The sequence below is a fragment of the Myxocyprinus asiaticus genome, chromosome 23 (assembly GCF_019703515.2).
Source record: "Myxocyprinus asiaticus isolate MX2 ecotype Aquarium Trade chromosome 23, UBuf_Myxa_2, whole genome shotgun sequence".
Taxonomy (NCBI): domain Eukaryota; kingdom Metazoa; phylum Chordata; class Actinopteri; order Cypriniformes; family Catostomidae; genus Myxocyprinus; species Myxocyprinus asiaticus.
This window is the reverse complement of record NC_059366.1, coordinates 5103999-5128406: the sequence shown is the minus strand read 5'-3', so window position 1 is coordinate 5128406 and position 24408 is coordinate 5103999. Positions and strand designations below refer to the sequence as shown.

The following is a 24408-nucleotide window of genomic DNA, read 5'->3' as shown; positions in this document are numbered from 1 at the left end:
TTCATCATTTATATTCTATTGCATCATTTGCAATGTTTCAGGGGATTGTGGTACATTCCCTCATTTAAGACGTTAAGTACACAGGCTTGTACCTTTGTCTTTTTGTCCTATTTTCCAATGCTTTTTTGCTTCTAATCAAATATTTACTAGTGTGACTCACCTCGGTAGGACGGGGTAAAAATATAGATTTTCCGATGCGTCGTGATTTTCATTTGAATGATCTCTATGTCGATTCTTATATCCCAAGACTGATAGTTCACTGTATGTGCAACTCTCTACAATGTGAGTACACTCTTTATAGAACTGCTGGTTTTCTTAAAGAGACAATACCGATTTTTAGCACGTGTTCTACAAATCAATATAAATACTTGTAAAAAGTATAAACTGTGTATTAATAAACATGTAACAAAATATTATATATGCAATATAAAATCATACTTATTGATGGAATACATGGATTTGTACATAAAAAAAAAAAAAAAAAGCTAGAATGTTACCAAAATTATGAAAAACAAATGAAATGTAATTTTTAAAATTAAAATGTTTGTAATGTATCCAGTTAGAAGGTCCCCTGTATAATTAACAGCCTTAGCTGAGAGAGAATTTATTTTATTTGTAAGCAAAATGGACATTATAACTGAAATATACCCACATGAATCGATATTGAATCGAAATTGGAATCGAAACGAGAGCTTGTGAATCGGAATCGAATCAGAAAATCTGTAACAGTACCCATTCCTACACCTCAGAGCTTGTTGGATTGGTTCATGGCTTAGAACTATTTTATTTTTAAAGGATTTTTATGAAATCCCTATGGAAAAAAAAAATGGAAAAATACTTCCAGAACTAAAACGGCTGAAAAATTGGGTGTACACTGTTTCGCTCTATTGTGGACAAACTGTGTTTGGGGAATTTGTTTGGGACATTTGTTATTTTTGCATTTAAATTTGGTACCTCTAATGGTGTAGAAATAAATTACAAATTGCAAAACTACCCCCATCTGCCATTGGTCAAGCAGAGATTTGGGCACCAAACTCACTTCACTGGTGGAGCCAATGTTGTGGAGTTGGGCCACTCAAACAAACAGATCAATGTTATGATAGGGCCGCAGTGTTTAAACTTTTCAGGGGAATCAACTGACGAATTGCTTACTTACAGTTAACATCAAAACATTACATACATCACCTTTAAACAAGACAGTCATCTACGGTATGCACAAATATTGAATATTGAATACTATACTTGATTCTCTCTCACTGTCAGGATTGAGCAGCTATATCAGAACGTTCTGGCTCTGTGGCACCACTCCCACATTAACATGAAGAGCGTGGTGTCCTGGCACTATCTGATGACCGACATCCGCTCCATCCGTAAAAGCACTGTAGCCTCGGTATGAGCCTCCTTCTGTTTGCGCAAATGCAAATGAGCCTATTTGAGAAAACATTGTGAAAATCTCTATTTATCAACAATCACAATCTTTTGGGTTATGTGCTGGATAAGTGTAATGTTAATTTCCCACTCTAGATCAAGACTCTGCTGCCAGGTGATCACCAGCAGGTGCTGAGCAGCTTGCAGTCCCACTTTGAGGACTTCCTGAAGGACAGCGATGAATCAGAGGTGTTCACAGTGGCCGACTGCGCTCAGCTGGAAAAAGAGGTTCTGGCGTGCAAGGAGTACTACGAGGAGCTCCTCAAATCTGCAGAAAGAGGCAAGTTACTAAAGGGGTGTTCACACATACAACAATGTGCAGCAACAAAGTGGCCAGAATTTATTCATTTTCGAGAGATGGTGATTTCCGGCATCATGAGCGACAGTGACTGTTGAACATGCATTGTGGTTGTTTTTAGCAATGTGACAATTGAGAAGAGTTGCTAGAAACCGGATCACTTTCTTTCTTCCTTATAACACAAAAAGTGCATTTTGGAAAAAAGTCTTCACAGGGTTTATTCTCCATAAGTGAATAGTGACTCTGGTCTGTCAAGCTCAAAAAAGGACAAAGCAAACAACATAAAACCACAGTAAAAGTAATCGATACAACAATATTTACTATATTCCGAATCCTCTGAAGCAATACAATCACTTTGTGTGATGAACAGAATAAAAGTGAAGTCGTTATTCACTTTAAAATCAAACCTTATTAATAAAGTACTATAATCAAATATGCCGACTACATCAACATCAAACCTCATTGGTTCTCATGCCATCTTGTGACCAAACGTGCAACCTCCAGTAATAAAAACTGCTGTATTTGTGAACGCCCCTTAAGAGAATGCTGTGGCCAAACATATACACATTTTTGCGCATGCAAAGGAAACATACTGTAAGCTCATGAACCTATTAAGGAGAAAGTACTTTAGAAAATACCTTCTGGAATGATGTTTTATCCAAAGAATGAATCTCCCTGTTCATATTATGAGCAATAAGAGTGCACATGTTTCTGAATATGTGTTTAGGTTTGAATAATCTGGCAATTTATCTATTTGCTAATCTAATGATCTTAAATTCATACAATAATTGTACACATGTGCACCTAAAATATGAAGTTTTTACTATATGTTCTTGCTTTTTCTTTTTTTGCCTGTAATCTAATTATGAAGCCATGAGATGATACCTATTGTTACCATATAATATTACATAATTCAGTTTGTTTGCTTATAATTTTCTAATAAAAAGACATGCACACTTGTATTTATATGCACAAGTGTTGAGGCTAATCAGGATTAGTTCCTATGTTGCTAGTTAATGTTTCAGACACACAACAAATGAACAAACAGACAAACAAACAAATGTGCACACAAGAGATTATTGTTTGTAAATGGAGTCTCAGTGATGTACTCATTTCAAATTTATTGCCCTGTTGATGGTGATCAACAGAAGAACAGGAGGAGTCCGTGTACAACCTCTTCATCTCTGAGGTGCGTAACTTCCGGATGCGTGTGGAAGCTCATGAGGAACAACTTATCCGGAAAATCCGAACCCCACTAGACAGAGATGACCTGCAGGAGTGTGTGCTGCGCATTACTGAACAGGAGGTGTGTTCTCCAACTATATGAATCCAATGTACTGAACACTTCTCGTCTGGCCCATCATTATTCTTCTTCCTGTATCTGTAACCTATTAAATAAAATTTGTGTTACCATGGTAAATTTACCAAGCTTTGCGTGTAGAGAGGACATAAAAAATCTAGGTCTTTCTGGTCTTTATTTCTTACACAAACAGAAGAAGAAGGTTGAGTTGGAAAGTTTGAAGGAAGATCTGGAGACCCTGAGAGAGAAGTGTGAAGTGTTCCTCAGACAAGCAGCAGCATCTCCATCTGTCCCCACGCTGTCCTCTGAGCTCAACGTCCTCACCCAGAGTATGAGCCAGGTCTACTCCATGTGCTGCATCTACCTGGAGAAGTGAGTGTTTATTTATCTACAAATGAGACATGTGTTAAAGAGATAATAAGATAATAAAAATTGAATTGAATATATATACAGTATAAATTAAAACATTATTTATACAAAGAGACTGTTTAAGCATTATATATAAATATAATTATAAGTGAACTGAATTTTGCTAGTTATGCTCAGCTTTAAAATATTCAGTCGGCTGGAAAAGTAACGGAAATGAATTGGTCAAAAGGTATGGGAACCCTGTTATAAATTACTAGTGAAAAAGCACCAAACAAAAAGGACAAAAAAAGAAATAAAATAAAAATAAAGGTTGTCAAAATAATGCATTAATTTAGTGCTATTAATTATATGAAATAACAAAGCATAACCCAACAGCCCCCAACCCATGCTTAAATTCTGTAAAAAAGAATGTTCCTACAGTCGGAGCAATGGATCCTTTTCACACTTCTGGGTTTTGAAACGCAGAAGTAAACGATTGCAGGATAAACTTCAATATGAGAGGCCACGGCAAATATAATTTTTGCATACACATTTGCTACAACATCAAAAGAAAAGCAGAACTATTACGACAGTTAGGAGAAAGAAGATGGCAAATTTACTGTCACTCTCCCAGCAACTGTATAAGAAACCTCATCACATCTGTGGTAACTCTTTTAAAACTATGGTTGTGCTCAAAAGTTTGCATACCCTGGCAGAAATTGTGAAATTTTGGCATTGATTTTGAAAATATGACTGATCATGCAAAAAAAAGCTGTCTTTTATTTAAGGCTAGTGATCATATGAAGCCATTTATTATCACATAGTTGTTTGGCTCCTTTTTAAATCATAATGATAACAGAAATCACCCAAATGGCCCTGATCAAAAGTTTACATACCCTTGAATGTTTGGCCTTGTTACAGACACACAAGGTGACACACACAGGTTTAAATGGCAATTAAAGGTTAATTTCCCACACCTGTGGCTTTTTAAATTGCAATTAGTGTCTGTGTATAAATAGTCAATGAGTTTGTTAGCTCTCACGTGGATGCACTGAGCAGGCTAGATACTGAGCCATGGGGAGCAGAAAAGAACTGTCAAAAGACCTGCGTAACAAGGTAATGGAACTTTATAAAGATGGAAAAGGATATAAAAAGATATCCAAAGCCTTGAAAATGCCAGTCAGCACTGTTCAATCACTTATTAAGAAGTGGAAAATTCGGGGATTTCTTGATACCAAGCCAAGGTCAGGTAGACCAAGAAAGATTTCAGCCACAACTGCCAGAAGAATTGTTCGGGATACAAAGAAAAACCCACAGGTAACCTCAGGAGAAATACAGGCTGCTCTGGAAAAAGACGGTGTGGTTGTTTCAAGGAGCACAATATGACGATACTTGAACAAAAATGAGTTGCATGGTCGAGTTGCCAGAAAGAAGCCAATGCCACAAAAAAGCCCGGTTACAATATGCCCGACAACACCTTGACACGCCTCACAGCTTCTGGCACACTGTAATTTGGAGTGACAAGAACAAAATAAAGCTTTATGGTCACAACCATAAGCGCTATGTTTGGAGAGGGGTCAACAAGTATTGTGCTCCTTGAAACAACCACACCGTCTTTTTCCAGAGCAGCTTGTATTTCTCCTGAGGTTACCTGTGGGTTTTTCTTTGTATCCAGAACAATTCTTCTGGCAGTTGTGGCTGAAATCTTTCTTGGTCTACCTGACCTTGGCTTGGTATCAAGAGATCCCCGAATTTTCAAGGGTATGTAAACTTTTGATCAGGGCCATTTGGGTGATTTCTGTTATCATTATGATTTAAAAAGGTGCCAAACAACTATGTGATGATAAATGGCTTCATATGATCGCTATCCTTAAATAAAAGACAGTTTTTTTGCATAATTAGTCATATTTTCAAACTCAATGTCAAAATTTCACAATTTCTGCCAGGTTATGCAAACTTTTGAGCACAACTGTAATTCCAGAGGAATATAATACAAATTATATTGTTATAAATGTACATAAAATAATTCAAAAATTGCAAATATAAAACAGTTTGCTAGATTTGCGCTGCTAAATAGGGCAGAAATGCGTCATCACAGTCTGTGAAAAGGGTCCCCATTCAAGCTTGATCAGAGATCTTCTATTCTGAAATAACCTCCGTGTTTTTACAATATACTGTATGTAAATATGTAATGTTTATTATATAATTATTATATACTTAATTTTTTTTCAAGTGAGTCTCATTTAATATTGATATGCAATTAATTTAGATTAATTCAATTAATTAATCTGCATACCAAGTAATTAATTATATTAAAAAAAAATTAATCTATTGACAGCCCTAATATATTTTCATACTGTACAGTTTCATTGTTTGGCTGCTAATGCACCCCGATATCCCACACAGGATCAATAAAGTGCCAATCTTTTATTCTCAGGCTAAAGACAGTGAGTTTGGTGGTGAAACACAGTCAGAGCGCTGAAACTCTGGTTAAACTGTATGAAGCCAAGCTGTGTGAGGAGGATACAGTCACTGCTAACATCAAATCTGTCGATGGTGTTATGAGCACTCTTAAGGTAAAAAAAAAAATTTCATTTTACCTCTGATTCTGATTTAGTCAATTAACACTTAGCATTTAACACCTTAAACACATTTTGGTTTTAATTTGTAGCAGTGGAGATCTGAAATCGATGAAAGACGTGAGGTGCTCCATGAATTGGAGGACGAGCTTCAGAAGGCGCGAGTGGTCAGTGAACGCATGTTCAAAACACACAACGAGCGAGACTTTGATTTAGACTGGCACAAAGAGAAAGCCGACCAGCTCAAAGAGAGATGGCAGAACATTCACTCTCAAATTGAAAACAGGTAGAATGGGTTGATCTGTTTGCCCGTAGCTAATATTATGCTATGGGGTTGCAATATTTTAAAACTGATCTTCATCAAACTAATGATATATGGTATTTGTTAAATGGCATTTGTTGTTCAATGTGTTTAGGCTTAGAGATTTGGAAGGCATCTGTAAATCTCTTAAATACTACAAAGACACATACAACAACCTGGATGAATGGAGCAAAGAAATGGAGGCCAAGCAGCTCAAGATGCAAGAGAATCAACCCGAGGACAGCAAGGCTTTGGCTGAGTTCCTGAACCAGCAGAAAGTACGAAAAACTCATTTGTGTCCACTTTTTAAATCTTACATTTTTTATTTGTTTTATTTGTTTAAAATCCTGATCCAGATTTTATTTCCAGGTTTTGGTTGCAGAAATTGAACAAAAACAGAGTAAAATTGAGGAGTGCCAGAAGTATTCAGAGCAGTATGCTGTGGGAGTGAAAGTAAGACAAGATTATCACATTGAAATATGCTGACATAACACTTGCAAAAAAGTGCCATGGTATTACCATCATTTTGGGCATGGTACCATGGTAATACCATGGTATTTTTTGGTGTGATTCTGTGGTAAATGTAATATAGTGGCCATTTTAGAAGTGCCTTGTGTTACTATGTAAATATGATGATATATGAACATAATCATACAGTACCAAAGTATATAAAGAGTACCATGGCATTACCATTTGATACCATTACTATACCATGGTAATGCTGCAGTACTTTTTAAGGGAATAAGGGAACATAAAAGGGAACATTTATATCAAGGTTTGCAATGTTTTTTCTCTTCTTGAAGGACTATGAGTTACAATTGATGACCTACAGAGCCATGGTTGACTCTCAGCATAAGTCCCCTGTGAAGAGGAGAAAGATGCAGAGTTCCTCTGATGTCATCCAGCAAGAGGTATGAGAAGAAATAGTCATGGAAATATAACCAGTCAAAAAGAGAACTTTGATACTTAAACTTTCTTTGTTTCCCTCCACAGTTTATGGACCTTCGTACACGTTACACAGCTCTGGTCACTCTCATGACGCAGTATGTGAAGTTTGCAGGTGAAACCCTGAAGAGGGCGGAAGAAGATGAGGTAGGGCATTTGGTGACTTTTACCCCATCTTTTATGCTTTATCTAAATAAATGATTAATGTTTTTTAGTGAATTCCCCTCTATAAGGAATTTGCATTGCATGTTATTTAACAAGAATATGCTCCCAGCCATGTGTCATTCACCATGAAGCACAATGCCACATGAGAACTAGGACACACGCCTGAACATCATTACACTTCATGACCACTCAACCCCTACACAAGTAGTTCTTGCAATACAAAGTCTTCCTAATGCATGGACATTTATTTTGATACAAAATAGCATGTATTTTTGGATTTTGTATCTTTGTTGGTGAGTTTATCTCTTGGGCAAGCATGGCCTGGAAAAATAGGCTGAAGAGTTCCCGCAAATAAGTGGTGGTGGGTCATTTTTGGTAAGTGGGCAAGAATCGTTTTTTTCTCTTTCAAGTGATCGACAGGAAGATGATTGTATCTTTAATTTCAGAGGAGGATGTCATTGGAAAGAGCAGAGTACATGAGCTGGACTGAGAGCATGGAGCTGCAGAAAGTTGCCAGTGAAGATGAGATTACCAGGCTCCGGCGTCAGGTACTGGAACTCGAGGTCTCGCTGTCTAACAGGCAACAGCAGCTGGACATCCTGGGAGCAGATCTTGAGATGCAGAAAAGGTCAATAGAGGACTTGACCTTGCAGAAATCAAAGGCTGAGTATGAGGCGCAAAAATACCGTGTTGAACTAGAAGGTGCAATCAAAAGCAAGGGTACCATTGAGCAGGACTTAACCCGTGCTCGTCAACAGGTCCAGCAATCAGAGGCTAAACAGGTCTCTTTGGAAGAGAGTCTCAGGAACCTTAAAAGGAGCATAGAGGAGAGTACATTAGCCCGCAAGAAGCTTGAAGATCATTTACGTCGCAAGGACAGTGATGTACAGGGCCTTGAGGAGCACAGTCGTACTTTGGAACGAGAACTGAGGGCCAAGGAAGACACCAAAGCAGAGCTCCTTAACCAAGTGAGAATCATGGAAATGGATCTTGCCCACCAGTCAGAAGTCAGAATGATGCAAAGCGAATCCTTGTTGGGTTTTAAGAAGGAAAGTGCACAACTGCTTCATTCTGAATCTGAGGCTGAGGTCCAGCGCAAAATGGAGGAGCTTATTATGGGCAAGAAGCGAGCCGAGACTGAGATCAAAATGTTGAAGTCTGAATTGAACACAATTCTTGTCCACAAGACTGTGGCGGAAGAAAAGGCACAACGTTTCAAAGAACTCTTAGATGAGGCAAACAAACGGCTGTTGAAGCTTCAAGTGGAAATGGATGCAGATAGGTCTAACATGAGACAGAAATCAGAGGAATTAAGGCAAGAATCTTCTGAACTAAAAAAATCTGTCTATATGTTTCAAGAGCAAATCAAGTCCCTTCAAAGAGATAAATCCTCTCTGGAGCAGAGAGTGCTTTTCCATAAAACAGAGGTTGATGGCCTAAAAGAACAGCTGAAGGTCAACCAAGGAAAACTTCTACAGTGGACATCACTGGAACAGGAGAGCTCTCATAAATTAAGGTGCCTGGAAGACGAATTGTCTTCCAAACAGAATGAAGTTGAGCAGATGACTTTTAAAGTGAATGAACTTAATAGGAAAAATCAAATGTTAGAAAGTGATATCCGACATCTTAAGGTAAGTATTGAGTCAATCCAGCAAGACAAATCACATGCCGATCAAAAGATTAAAACCCTGAAAGGTGAGGCAGACGTTTTGAAGGAGCAACTGCAGAGAGCCAGAGAAGAAATCAGTCTGAAGACAAGAATTGAGAAGGATGCTCAACTCAAGGCCAAAAACCTAGAATTAGAGCTACAGACAAGTTCCTTGCAAGTTACACAGCTTACTAAGAAAGTAGAGGAACTCAAGAAGATTAACATGGACACTGAACATTCGATAAAAAATGTGAAAGCAGAACTTGATGGGGCAACCATTGAGATTGGCAGTAAGGAACAGCAAATTAATATACTCAAGTCACAGGCAGAAAGTGCCAAATCTCAGATAAAAATAGTTGAAGAGGAACTTTTAATGAAAACCCAGATGTCCCATGCGCTTCAAATAAAACTGAAAGATTACAATCAAGATGAAAAGAAGACAACTGAGTTACAGCAGAAGATCAGATCTCTCACGATGAACATCACCAACTATGAAAAAGATGTTACAAATCTAAAAGCAGAACTGAGTTCCATGACTACTGAGAGGAATCTGATGAATCAGAAGAATCAGGAACAGAGAGTGGAGATAAATAACCTGAACATGGCTTTAAAAAAAGCCATAGGAGAATATCAAAGGGAGTCAACCGAGGGTAAGAAGAATATGTCGAAGGTGAGAGAACTTGAAAATGAGCTTCTGAAATGTAAGCAGACTATTAGTAGGATTAGTGGAAGTTCAGAGAAAGCCACAGTAAGCCTGAAACAGGACATCGCATTTCTTCAGAGGGATAAACTAGCAGCTGACCAGAAGTTACAGATTTTAAAATCTGAATTCGATGAACTGAGTTCCACTCTAAAGAAAACAAAGGATGAGCTGCAGCGAGTGACTGAAGAAAGTAGGTTTAGTCAGTCCAAACTCAAAGAGTTGGAGGCAGAAATCCAAAGAAAAACTTCTGTTATACGAGAAATGAACTCAAGCATAGATAAATCTGTTCTCAATTTAAAACAAGAACTAGTTACCTTTCAAAAGGAGAGGAGCACTGCAGAAGAGAAAATCTCAAGTTTAACTCTCCAAACGTCAGAGTTGAGGCAGAAGTTGAAGCAAACCCAGGAAGAGCTTAAACGGAAGCTAAATGAAACAGCAGTTGCCGAGCTGAGGTCTCAAAAACTTGGAGAACAATTGGACAACTGTAAGAAAATGCTGGATGATCTAAAAAGTAAACTTGACTTACAAAAGAAAGGCTACGAGACTCAACTACAGTTAGTGCAGGCTGAAATGGAGCAAAAGCTTTCCTTGCAAGAGTCACGCTTGAAGCTTGAGTATGAAAGAAAATCTAAAGATCGCTCATTTTCCTTGGAAACAGCTGAGAGAGACAACAAGCACCTGTCTCAAGAAGTTGAGAAACTAAAAACAGTCATTTTCAATGCAACAAAAGCAAAACAAGAGGGTGAACAGCAACTCAGCAACCTACGCAATCAGATTGACGAATCTGACCGACAGAGGGGAATTCTTGACCTTGAACTTCTCAAAGCCAAATCAAAGATTTCTGAGTTAGAAACCGAAAAAATCAGGGTGAACTCCAGTATTTTACAATTTGACAATATCCACAAAGACAACTCAAACGAGATAGCAAGGTTAAAGCAAACACTGACAGAGACTGAGAAGGAATTGGGAATCTCAGAGAAAGAAGCAAAATCTCTAAAGGAACAGATTGTTCATTACATCAAAGAAATGAAATCTCTACAAGAGAAGAATCTTAAGCTTGAGGTAGCTGTCAGCTCAGAGCAAAAGCATCTAAAAGGATTGGAGGCTCTTGAACAAACCAATCATCAGTGTGCTAAAGACAATGAGCTTGCCAAGCTGAAGACTGAACTTTTACTGACTCAGAAAATTGTTGCATCATATGAAGAAGCGAAAGGGAACCTGGAGGAGGAACTAATGAAAATGAAAATGAGCTCTGAGGTACGACTTCCAATTTATTCACAGTTTCATTGAACTTTCATTAAAGGTGAAGTGTGTAAGTGTTTGGATGCTAAAATAATTTGCAGAGACAACTATAAGTAAGCATTTGCATGGTCCAGCATGTCAGGTTCTGGCTCCAAAAATGGCATCAGTTTTGGTCTGGACTACCCTTAATAAGCTGTTTAGCAGAGAGATGGCTAGTTCTTCCAAACAATGGCAGAAGAGGCAGAGGGGGTTGTAGGAGTGTTAGGAAACAACCATTATTCTTGCAGTTCTGTTTGTTGTAGGGTTGCCAACTGTACCCTACTTAGGACATCCTGTATTTTATCCGAAATGAAGACGGCCATTTTCCCATATTTAAGTGGCGAAACATTCAAGAAGGGGGACCCCCCCCACCACTTCCTGTAACCCACCTTCAGATGCCGAAGGCATTGTGTTCTGTATTGAAGCAGTAAATTGCTCAAGGGGACCCCCACCCCACCCCTCAAAATGCTCAAGCATCCTCTATTTGCATGCCGAAAAGTTTGCAACCCTAGTTTGCTGCTACTAATGCCACAGAAATTACACACTTCACCTTTAGTCTTTTAGAAAGTAAATCCTAGTTCATACGTGCAGTGCTACAGTTGATTCACCCACTGAATGTGAAATAAATAAAAGCTTTATTTTAAGTATGTTTAGATATACACTACCGGTCAAACGTTTTGAAACACTTACTCATTCATTATTATAATTTTTTTCCACATTTTAGAATAATAGTAAAGTTATTAAAACTATGGAATAACATAAATGGAACTACGGGAATTATGTTGTGACTAAACAAAATCCAAAATAAATCAAAACTGTGTTATATTTTAGCATCTTCAAGTAGTCACCCTTTGCCTAGAATTTGCAGACATGTACTCTTGACATTTTCTCAACCAACTTCTTGAGGTATCACCCTGGGATACTTTTTAAACAGTATTGAAGAAGTTCCCATCTATGTTGGGCACTTATTGGCTGCTTTTCATTATTATTTGTTCCAAGTCATCAATTTCAAAGACTTTTTTTTTTTTTATTACATTTTAGATTTATAATGAAATAAATTAATATGGTGGCACAATTATATTTTTGTTTACAAAACTAATTTCAAACATTTAAACATACGCCTTCAGATCAAAAGATTTTTAAGATCATGAGAAACATTTCGGTCAAGTGTTTCAAAATTTTTGACTGGTAGTGTATAAACAATATACTGTATATATATATATATATATATATATATATATATATATATATATATATATATAAGGGGTGTAAAAAAATATTGTATCGTATTGTATCGTTCGATGCAACGCTCACTATACAGTACCATATGTATCGTACGATACATAAACAAACATAATAGTGTAATTAAAACCAAGCAGTGCAACACTGAGAGCTGCAGAACAGTGTCCTCCCCCGAGAGGCGGCGCTGAACGCTCACAGGAAAACAGAGCAACACACCTACAGTACATAGATGAGAAGATCTATGACAAACGGCAAGTAGATTGTACTGTAGCAGTACAGCTTGTCGAATTTGCCAAACAACGGTGTCATGACCTGGTGCTACAGTACATCAAACATGTCGTTTTATTTACGGCGACATCACCATGCAAATCAGTGGATTTGTGAGGCAGGAATAGCAGCAGTAAGTTAAACAGCTGCCTCTCCCAGCTGACACTGAGCTGACAAGACGCTCATAACTATTAAAAAGCAGCTAATAAAAAAAAAAACCTGTGATTACATGAGACTTATAATTATCTGCTATTGATTTCGAAATGTAAACAGCTTTGAGCACAACACTTGCGCACATGTTATAAGCCGGTAAAAATGGCGGTAAAGTTTACATGCATAGTGAAATAGGGGGAAGAGGGCAAAACAAATTACGTGTGCCGATCGGTTTTTGCTTTATGTCGCTAAATAATATTGGATTATGTGCATATATCGTAAAACCAGAGGTCAGGTTCCTCTTGAGATTTTTTGTATTTATTTTTTTACCACTAAATAACATTGAAAGGAGTTTTTTCCTTGTTACAGTCACTTCAGCTTGTTCACAAGGGGCTTTCAGACAAGGCATGATTTTCTATAAAGCTGCTTTAAAAATATGTGTATTGTGAAAAGTGATATACAAATATAGATGACTAGAGTGTAGACAAACTTATTTTCTCAAGACAAAACATAATAATTGTGAGTTCATATTAGTTTTTCTCAACAGTCAAATTAAATAAATGCAGTGCTGTTGAGCTCTGCTTTTAGTTGCCAATGTCAGACACTTTTGTGGCATTAATGATTTAGAAGACATTTATGTTGTATCCTTGAATAAATTTGAACGAAATATTTGTGGGTGCTTGTATCGTATCGTATCATTTCGTGAAATTTATGTATCGTTACATGCCTAATAATATATATATATATATATATATATATATATATATATATATATATATATATATATATATATATATATATACACACAGTACTGCTATGACAAGAGTGTCTGCACCTGTATGTCAGTTCAGGTTTCTAAAAAAGGACAAAATTTGGTCAGATAAGAATGGAGTTATGATGTGTTTTTTTTAATTTATTTCTAAACATGTTTTGAATGTTCGTGATCTAATAGCACAAATACTTTCATTCTTGCAGATAGCTACACAGGAGAAGGAAAAAGTACTGGAGGAGCTGAGAAAGGTCAAACAGAGCAAAACACAAGTTATCAGTGAGAGAAGTCAAGAATATGTGAGCAAGAACACAGGAAATTCGGTCTCTCTCCAGAATTCTACTGAATTTGAAAAGCATTCAAACAACGTGATGGTTGATAGTAGTCAAAGTGAGATGACAGACCATGTAGTCAGGAAAAGCTCACTGTCTGACAAAGTAAGGTCTGGTAAAAGCCAGACTGTTTCATTCAATATTGTTGATTCTGAATCCTCCATTGGCATAGCTTCTGACTCGTCTGTAACAAGTAAATCAAAAGGGCTAAAGATGGAGTCCTCTTCCCATAAAATTCAAGGTCTCCGAGGAAGGATAAGTATTAAAAAGTTGGTAAAAACTAAAATAATAACCCAAGAAATTGCTCTCAAGTTGCAAACAGGGCTCATCACAATGGAAGAGGTGGAGGCATCGCTTGCACAATTCATTGGTAAACCATCCTCGATTGCAGGTATTTATGTGGAATCAAGCAAGAAAAAACTATCCTTCATGGACGCTGTTAAGGGAGAACTTATATCGAAAACTTACGCCATTGAGTTTTTGGAAGCACAAGCTGCCACAGGATGTATCATTGATCCTATTACAGGTGAATGTTACTCTCCTTCAGACGCTGTTGTGAAAGGGATCATTCCTAAGGATCTCAAAGACAAAATAAGTGATGCTTACAAGGCAGTCAGTGGTTATACCCACGCTGGGAAGATTCTTTCTGTGTTTCAAGCTATGGAGGAGAGAATTCTAGACAGACATCGAGGGAAAGCAATAATAGAAACCCAGATTGCTACTGGAGGGTTGATTCATCCATTGATTGGAATTAGGGTGCCCATGGATTGTGCATTAGAACAAGGGCTCATAAATCAATCTACCTTTCAGAGTCTTTATGATCCAGTGAGCAGCCCAAAAGATTTCCACTTCCCAGATACTGGGCAGAAGGCATACTATAGCGAACTGCTCAGAATCTGTGTATATGATGTCAACGGTGGAGTATATCTTCTCCCTTTCAGTGACCAGCAACACTTCACCCTCTCTCCATCCAGCAATCACAGAGTATCGGTCATCAATACTTCTAGTGGTGCAAAAATGTCAGCCTATGAGGCATATAATGCTGGCCACATTGATAAGAGAACCTACCTATTTCTTTCTCAACAAGAGAGTGAATGGCAGGAGACAACTGTCATGGACTCAAGTAGGAACCTTCTTTATATCCTAACAGACCATAAGAGTGGGCGCCAACTTTGCATTGAGAATGCTCTTAGTCAGAAAATTCTCCAAGCAGAAGAACTCAGTAGCTACCGCAGTGGTCAACTGAGTATTTTTGAGCTTGCTGATATTCTCATTTCTAGAAGAGTTGTCATTAAAGTTCTAAACAGTCCTGTTGCAGGACTCTGGGATGTTTCGTTGAAGAGAAGACTCTCTGTTCTCAAAGGACTCCAGCAAAACCTTGTGGACAGGCTCACCGCATTGAGGTTGCTAGAAGCTCAGGCTTGCACTGGAGGCATCTGTGACCCAACTTCTGGAGAAAGGGTTCTGATTACCGAAGCACAACATCGAGGAGTCTTGGATGAAGGTTTTGCCAGACAGCTCCAGCAAAGTGAGCAAGCCTACTATGGTATCATCCACCCTCAGACTGGAAAGACATTGACGGTGGCTCAGGCAATGCAAGAGAACCTGTTCCCTAAAGATGTTGGAGTACGGTGTCTTGAGTTTCAGCTGGCCACTGGTGGGCTCATAAACCCGGAGAGCCTAGAGAGAGTCTCATTGGAGGATGCAATACAGAATTGCTTGATCGATAAAGCAAATGCCACACATCTTCAAAATGACCATGCCCATACCAAATGTATCACTTGCCCCAAAACTAAGCGAAAAATGTCTTTCAGGGAAGCTCTAGAAAAGAGTGTCTTTGACAGCCATACTGGGTTCCTCCTCCTTGAGGCAACAAAGTCTCATAGCACTGGCAATACTTCATCATTTCAATACTTCTGGACCTATCGACACTTCTGATATGATTCTAGACAGTGTCTATCTGAAATAAAGCAGTGTTTGTGGTGAATGTTTTAAAAGGAAAACATGACCAGTATATTTGCTGCCCTTTGTAGTGGGGCATTACAGGTTATATAGAGAGAAGTTACATAGTGCATTTTTATCCTGAAAAATATCAAAATCATAATGGTGAAAATAGGAGTCTTTAAAATATGGGATTTTTTTTTTTTTTTTTTTCCTCTCTATTGTAAGATATTGTTTTAAAATGTATCATATCTTATGTGATCCATTTTTTTTTCATTCATATTTACGCCAGTGGTATATTTAATTTATTGCCAAACACCATTCCACAAAAAATGGCTGAGAGCTAAATAAACTACTCATTCATTATTGTATATTGCATCCAAATAGTGAGTTTGTTGTGCTAATGATAACAAATGTTTTATGTTGTTTTTTAATCCACCCCACAATTTCTTTCCAATGAATGTAGAGGTCTGTTGAGGATGAGAAGAAAGAGCATGGAGATAAGGTTAACAAGTTATTGAACTGGATGTCCAGTAAGAAAACATACCTGAACAAAGATGGAAAGTCTTTGTGTGATGGTAAACCCAGCACCGAGAGCTCTAGTAAGACCCAGGTAAACAAATCAATATACCCCATTGTTTTTTCAATGTTTTTAACAGGTTCCCAGCTTTGGTTCTTACAGGGCGCTTCATTTGTGGCTGTTTCAACTTCATCAATCAATTTCTCAGTTTAATGAATGTTACAGCAAACTGTTGAACACATCAAAACATATGCATTTTCATTGTTATGTACAATCTCTGAATAAAGATTATTATTGTTTATCTCTTCTTAATTTTGAATTTTTCACATACCTGATATATTTATTATATCCTCCCATGTTTTCACATAAAAATAATTACCCAAAAAGGGTCAACACTTTCATTGCAAACTGGGAAATATATATCTCTGTCATCACTATTTTGTTAGGTTATGTCACAAGTGAATTACATAAGCAGTAATTTTGCAGGTAAACATAAGGGCCAGCAGTCAGTTCATTGCCCATATTTCACTGTTACAGAAGGGACAGTAATCATGATAATCATGATAATGTAATCAACAAGCACACAAACAGTTTCATCCGACATATTTAGAGCAGGACTTGTCACTCAATCATACAGTACAGTACAGTGCATGTACAGTGTGATAAACTGTACAAAATTACACTGGACACAGCATGACTATATTTTCTTTGGTGGGTGTAGAATTCCACTGCTTTGTTTTATCTCTAGACTTTATCAAACATGTAATAACAAACACACATGCCACTCATCTTGGAGTGCTGTATGTTCAGTTGTAAATGAGCTGCTGACAAATCCAAAGCAGAGAACACCTTAAATGCATAAAAAATAAACCCAAATTAGACAGTGGTGTCAGAATGACACATTCATCCATCTGTAATGTGTGATGTCACATTTCTAATGGAACAGGTCCTTCCCCATATACACCAGCAGTCAAAAGTTTTATTAAACTTGTAATAATTCTTTTATTATTATCATTAATATTACTAATACATAATATACTGTATATGTATACATATATATATATATACACTACTGTTCAAAAGTTTAGGGTCACTTACTCATTCTTTATTTTTTCATTTTTTTCACATTTTAGAATAATAGTAAAGTTATTAAAACTATGGAATAACATAAATGGAACTACGGGAATTATGTTGTGACTAAACAAAATCCAAAATAAATCAAAATTGTGTTATATTTTAGCATCTTCAAAGTAGTCACCCTTTGCCTAGATTTTGCAGACATGTACTCTTGACATTTTCTCAACCAACTTCTTGAGGTATCACCCTGGGATGCTTTTTAAACAGTATTGAAGGAGTTCCCATCTATGTTGGGCACTTATTGGCTGCTTTTCTTTATTATTTGGTCCAAGTCATCCATTTCAAAAACTTTTTTTTATTTTTTTTTTATTATTAAATTTTAGTTTTATAATGAAATAAATTAATATGGTGAAACAATTATATTTTTGTCTACAAAACTAATTTCAATCATTTAAGCATACGCCTTCAGATCAAAAGATTTTTAAGATCATAAGAAACATTTCAGGCAAGTGACCCCAAACCTTTGAACGGTAGTGTATATATACATATATAATAAAATGAATCATAATATAACAAATGTTAGTATGGGAATGATGTAGTGAACAAATATTATATGTGAAACAAATACAAATTAATTAATTATTATTATTATTCTGAATTTTTTTGTTGAATGCTTGTTCTGAACTCCAAAAATACAATAAAATAAAAAGAAAGAAAAAACGTATAAGTTAAAAATTTTATAACTTGTAAGTGTATTTAAATTTAGATTATAGATTATTTTAGTATTAGTTTATTTTATTTTACATAGGCACAGTTTTATGTTTGTCTGCATATCATTTCAGCATAAGCCTTTAGATCAAACTGTTTTAAGATCATGAGAAATATAAATTCAGTCCAAAGTGTCCAAACTCTTGACTGATAGTGTACTTCTCAAGACAGAAACATCATTATGCATGCTTGGTGTTTACATAATCTTTGAAATACATAAGATTAAATCATGAAAGGGACCAAATTTGTTTTCAAATGATCCATTTTCAAATAAGAAGACCTGGTTACATACAGGTATCTCGGCATATCAGTTATAAATAAGTTAAATAACACTAACCTCACACAAATGTTATCGTATCTGCACATGCTCTGCAAATGGATAATGATTGTTAGAAGATATTTATCTGGTTCCAAATGATTGTATATTGGATCTGAATTTGTTTTGGAAGTCCAGTCAATTAACCATAAGCCATTTCACTAAACTGTGCAAGTAAATCATTATTGACTTGTTCTGTTTTATGACAGATATCAATGGAAGAGATGGTGACAAAGAAGGAACAAATTGCAGAAGCATTAAGAACTACTCAACTGATGCTCACCAAACATAGTGACAAGTATGTGATAATGTAGAAAATGGGGGGTACTCGCTAAGAATGAATTGTGCCCGGTAAAAGCGACGTTTTTCTTTTTTTTTTTTTTTTTTTGCAAGTTCTGTTTTTGCTGGTTTAGCACCCAATTCACTAAAGGAATTATGCAGATCAGGCAATGCTCTGCATACACCACAAACGCACCCATAAAATCGCTGCTGAATGCAATTTGCATGTGCAATTCTGATTTTCCTGGCCGATTCTGAGCGGTACATAGCAGAGGATGCAGCAGACCTCCATGATCTGACACACTCTGCCGGGACTTAACACCATTACTCCACTTTTGATCCAGACACCTGAATCGTCTTTTAAACATGCCAAAAGTGAGCTTGACTACACAGCTCATCTATATACTGTTTTTGCCAGGTGATAATGCTCTTCTCCATCATTTTTATTTTTATTTTTTATGAATTACTGGATATATGATCGATAGAAAATGTACACAAATATTTCTTTTAAATAAAATTCATTTTATTGCCTGCTTTCATTTAGCATTAATAGCGTGATGCAAATTGTGCCTGCAGCACAAAAATACAATTGCGGATGTTTACTGAATAAGACGTACGTTTTTGCGCTGAAATACTAAGCGCAAAGGTGGCACAACTGTTTAGTAAATTTGCCCCAAAGTCTGTCTTGGACTGTGTGTGATAGAAATGCTTAAAAAATTAATTAATATCTCCTCATTAAAGGCTTTGCATGCTTATGCATAAAGTAGTTTCAATTTATTTATCTTAAACTTTATTTATTTTTATTTTTTACTAGAATGACTGAGGAAGAAATGCAAGAAACAAAAGAACAGCTCATATCTCTTCATTCGGCTTATAGCGAGATCTCACAGCAGTGTGCAGAGGCAACTTCTGCTGATCAGGTGAGATTAAGATATTCTGCCATTACCAGTCCAATGTATATGGTGGTTATACATGCTGACTTTTGAGTGAGAAATGTAATCTGTTTCCAACTGCATGACTAAGCTTTGTTTTCACAGCTTGAAATATGTAGCATGGTATAACAGTTTCAGCCGCTCTAACTTTTTAATGCCACCACAAAAACGTTGGAATATGTCACTCAGGGGAAATAAAATGTACTCCTTTTCTTTAAAACCCACATGATAAACTGAGTATGCTGTAAACATACAGTGCATGTCAGCCAGACACTTTCTTTCTTCACACCAAACACAGAAGACATTTTTTACATGTCTACGTGGGGTTTACCACATTTCACATAATAACAATGCTCAGTGTGTTTTCTCTAACTGTGTTGTGCAAATTACTGATAGTTCTGTTCACAGATGCATGTAAGCTTTTATTGTGTTCCATTTGTCTTGCTGTTGAGACTCTGATTTGCACTGTTGCGAATGAACTAGTACAATCAGTAGACTTGACTTATGGGTGAGTATGTTTATGGTATTTGAAATCAAAATTGTAATACAAATTGAATCTTTTGATTAGTTTTGAACATGCATTTTGAAATATCTTGATTTATTTTATCTTTTTGCCAGGGACTGCAAGTCATTGAAGGCATTCTGGATGTTGAAAGCAGAACTGTCATATCGGTGTGCTGCTCTGTGCAGAATGGCCTCATTGATCAGAACACAGGACTTAGTCTTCTTGAGGCCCAGCTTGTAACCACTGGACTCATTTTGCCTGAACAGCACTTGTTCATGGACTTGGACAATGCATTCAAGCACAAAATTGTGGATGAAGCAATGTTCAAGCAACTGTATGACTTAAATGAAGCTAATAAATGTGTTCAGTATCCCCAGTTTGCCTTGGAACCCTTGCCGGTTATAACAGCTCTGAAAAATCGGGCTATATCCGAGCAAATGGCTTTAAAGATCATTGAAATCCAGCTAGCGACTGGAGGGCTAAGACTCTCGTACACTGGGGATGTCCTAAATCTGGAGAGGGCTTTCCAACTTGGCTTGATACCTCAGTCTCTCTTTCTCCAGATATTGGAGAGGAAGAACACTTGGAAGGACCTGATTGACCCCAACACTGCAGAAAAAGTCTCACTTAGCCAGCTTGTGCAGAGGAGCCTGATCCATGAGCCAACAAGACTTCGGCTGTTTCCAGTGAGGCGTGGAAAAGATGAAACCATATCCCTGACATCTGGGAGACAGATTAGCATCATGACAGCCATGAATGAAGGCTACATTGATACAGAGGCCATGTTTCTGCTGCTGAGCATCCAGTTGTTGCAGGAGGCATAGTTGACCCCAACACAGGCCAAAAGTTAACTGTACAGGAGGCTTTATCTAAGGGTCTGATTGATCAGGACACTGCGAGTAGGATACTGAGCCACCAGGCCCAAAATGGTGGCATTGTTAATCCCTGCAATGGGGCAAGACTTACAGTCGATGAGGCTGTACAATGTGATTTAATAAGCTCCAGCAGTGCATTGTTGGTTCTAGAAAGACAGAGAGCCTTCATGGGTCTCCTTTGGCCTAATACTGGTGAAATCCTCAATTTCTCAACCTCTCTTCAACAAGAAATTATCACAGACAAACTGGCATCTGAACTACTGCATAACCGACAGAAGATAACAGCCTTGTACATACCTGAAAACTCTGAAGTAGTTGACGTTGACACTGCAGAGGAGAAAAACTTGATTGACACGTTTACCAAAGAGTTGCTGAAGACAGTAGAAATTCCAGATGTGTTCCCCAACATTGATTACCTTAATGACAGATTTTCATCTTGGCTGGCCATGCAGGAAAACCAAATCAAAGGATCTCGTACACCCAATGAAAAAATAAAGAGGGATGTAAGCAGCACAAATATTCAGTCTCCTTCTGAGGCAAAGCAGTTATTTATTTCCTACCTCATGATGAATAGCTATATGGATCCAAAGTCAGGTCAAAGGCTGTTGAACTTTGATGGGCAGTTAAATAAAATGGCTAAATTACTCTTTGAAACATCAGAATCAGAATGTGCAGATGGGATAAGCTCATCTTATATAAAAGATCCTTCAGATGAATCACCACTGAACGAGAACATTCCTGACACTGAGAATGATCTTATAGCCAGCTTTTGTGCTATGGGGGAATTGCAAACATGTGAACCTTTGGAGAGAATAACTGAGGAAGAGGTTGAGGTAGAGGATGCTAATGCATTAGGAAATTACCTAGAGCCTACCTTAACCTCTGAATCATGTGTTAACCCTTTAAAAACAGATAAAGAATGTGATAATTTCCAAGGCAGTTGTGCAGATATGACTATCATTGAAACTAACAAAGTGCCAAAGGATTCTACTTGTTCATACACAGACAACTGCCAAGCAGACAAAACTGATATAGCTTCACCTCAAGTTACAAAAGCAATGCAGTTACCACATGTAGCCTTTTCTATGTCAAGAACTGAAACAGCAAAAAGTTTGTGTTCGATAGTAGAGAATCCCGAATGTAATAATGCTATTGAAGAATCAGAAAAGGACCAAGAAAGACATGCAACTTTACCTCTTTTGTCCAGGGAAACAACCAGCACTACAGAAATGATCTCAGAATTCCCACCTTCTGGGGTTGTGTGGAATGACAAACTTGAGAGAGACTATGCCATCCATCTTCTTAGGGCACAGCTAGAGGAAGGAGGGATTTTAGATGTCACCTCTGGAAAACGGTATGATCTTGAAGCTGCTCTCGACAAAGGCCTTATTGATGAAGAAACTGTTTTAGAAGTACTTGCATTACAGTTTCGAGAGCACAATTTGAAAGATAACGAAAGTGCTACAGTGTCAGTTTTGAGAAAATCTGTTAATAAAAGCTGTGTATCAAGTAAGTTAGCCTTACAAATCATGGAAAAGCAGAACCTGCTGGGTGGTTTCTATGACTCTGCAGTTGGAAAAACCATTAGTGTTTGTGAGGCTTTAGAGACGGGTCTGATTACTGATGATATTAGCAGAAGTGTTCTCTGTTCAGAGCCAATCTGGAAGGCCATCATTGATCCAGAGGGAAAGTGTGTGCGCAGTGTCTCTGATGCCCACCAACTGCAAATGTTGGATGATGAAGAAGCTGAGAGAATGTTGCATTCACAGCAGGACAAAAGAGTAGCTGTTACAGCACTTGATATTGCTAATGAGCAGCTCAGACAAACAAGTCCAAGAAACTCAAGATCAGATGAAGCCATGCAGGGATCTACAGATTTAGCATGCATGAGCAATAGTCAGGATGTCACAGTCCCCACAATGACCATTTGTGACATTCCATGTGAAGTTATTTCAACAAAGGACTATGTGGTTGATAATGTTGCAGAGACTCACGAAATTGGGCAATATTTCAGTATACACTGTGGTAATTTCAAGACTGTGGATCCCAAAAATGAGCTCGAAACTTTAGTTGAAATAGAAGGAAATTTCACTTCACAAGAAAATGAGACAAAAATGCAGAAAGAGAATGATGACGCTTTTGTCATAGATGAATTTTATGAAACTAAATGTACTTCATCATGTGTCAGGCAGGTTGCATACCTTGAAAATACATTGAGTCAGGTCATTAGCACTATACAAAGTGACTCTGGCACATCATGTTCATTACAAAGTGATATCTGCACTGAGGAAAGAACATCAGAGAGTGTTCAAAATGCTGAACAGGAACTCAACAGTTTCAAAGAGCAGTCTGAATATTCATCTGTCAGCAAAGTTCTTTGTGAGAGTTTGAGTATTTTGCTTCCAATGGTAGTAGATGTTGCATCAGTTGGAACACTTGCACAAAAACATTCAAACTTGTCTTTATATGAAGCAAGTTCCCAGTCACCAATGGAGACTGCAAAAGAGGCGAATATAGAAATTGATGGTCAGCGTACATTGGCTCAAAATTTGCAAAATCAGAAAAATGAAATGTCATCTCAAAGCAAAGCATCCTGTAAAGCTAAACACTCCAATAATGTAAGTGAAAAGCCAGCTAAATTGGACGAGAATCCAAATGAGTTTAGTATAGAGAATAGTGTCAATAAGGGGGTGTATAAGCAGGAGGACCTTACAGGACAAGACAAGAGCTTAGAAATGTTTGAAGGTACACTCATGACAAAGTCCAGAGCGGTCTGTATTGAAAGCTGCATTGACAGTGAGGTAGGATCCCAAAGATCTGAGACACTTGAACTCAACCTAAAAGATTTAACTGAATCAACAGTAAATTCTAAGCCAATACTACTTGAGATTGTAACTGATACCTGTCAAGCTGATTCAAGTGGAGGTATGCATAATGTACAAAACTCAAGTGAGCAAGGTATATTATGTAATCATATTGCTCCAAAGGCCAATGCTGTAGCCGAGTTAGCCAGAGATGCTGAACTAGACTTTAAAAGTGACAATGATTATAAGCATGGAAAAGAAGTTGAAACTATGGAACCAGCTTCAGCCATCACCTCTGACCATTGTACAGAGATGTTCACAGAATCTAAAGAACTGCAGTCTGTGCCCAAGCTACCAAGACCTTCTGTCAGAGCCATGCTTGATCAGGACACTGAACAAAGTGCAGGCGTCTTCAAAGAGCCTCAATGTGGAGATAAAGCGGTCGCTGAAGATGCAAATCAGAAAGTCCTTCAGTTACCTCAGCAGGCTTGGACAGAAGGGAGAATCATTCCAAAATTAATGGGCAACAGTGATTTTAAGTCTCTCTTAAATGAATTAGTCCAAATGAAGCTGGAAGTTGAAAATGTGGATGAGATACAAAAATGTCAGGCTATTGATAACATTATTGAAAT

The 24408-nt window shown here is 37.4% G+C and overlaps 1 protein-coding gene across 1 annotated transcript in view; it reads left to right on the top strand.

Moving 5' to 3' along the window:
* LOC127413600 (dystonin-like) overlaps positions 1-24408 on the top strand; it is a 276523-nt gene that overhangs the window by 121065 nt on the left and 131050 nt on the right. Inside the window, exons 26-38 of the mRNA XM_051650862.1 lie at positions 1264-1390; positions 1525-1708; positions 2875-3032; positions 3220-3398; positions 5812-5950; positions 6046-6239; positions 6370-6532; positions 6624-6707; positions 7058-7165; positions 7248-7346; positions 16167-16313; positions 18591-18679; positions 19475-19580. Of these exons, the coding sequence (XP_051506822.1) occupies positions 1264-1390; positions 1525-1708; positions 2875-3032; positions 3220-3398; positions 5812-5950; positions 6046-6239; positions 6370-6532; positions 6624-6707; positions 7058-7165; positions 7248-7346; positions 16167-16313; positions 18591-18679; positions 19475-19580 (1777 nt within the window). The remainder of the gene's footprint in view (positions 1-1263; positions 1391-1524; positions 1709-2874; positions 3033-3219; positions 3399-5811; positions 5951-6045; positions 6240-6369; positions 6533-6623; positions 6708-7057; positions 7166-7247; positions 7347-16166; positions 16314-18590; positions 18680-19474; positions 19581-24408) is intronic.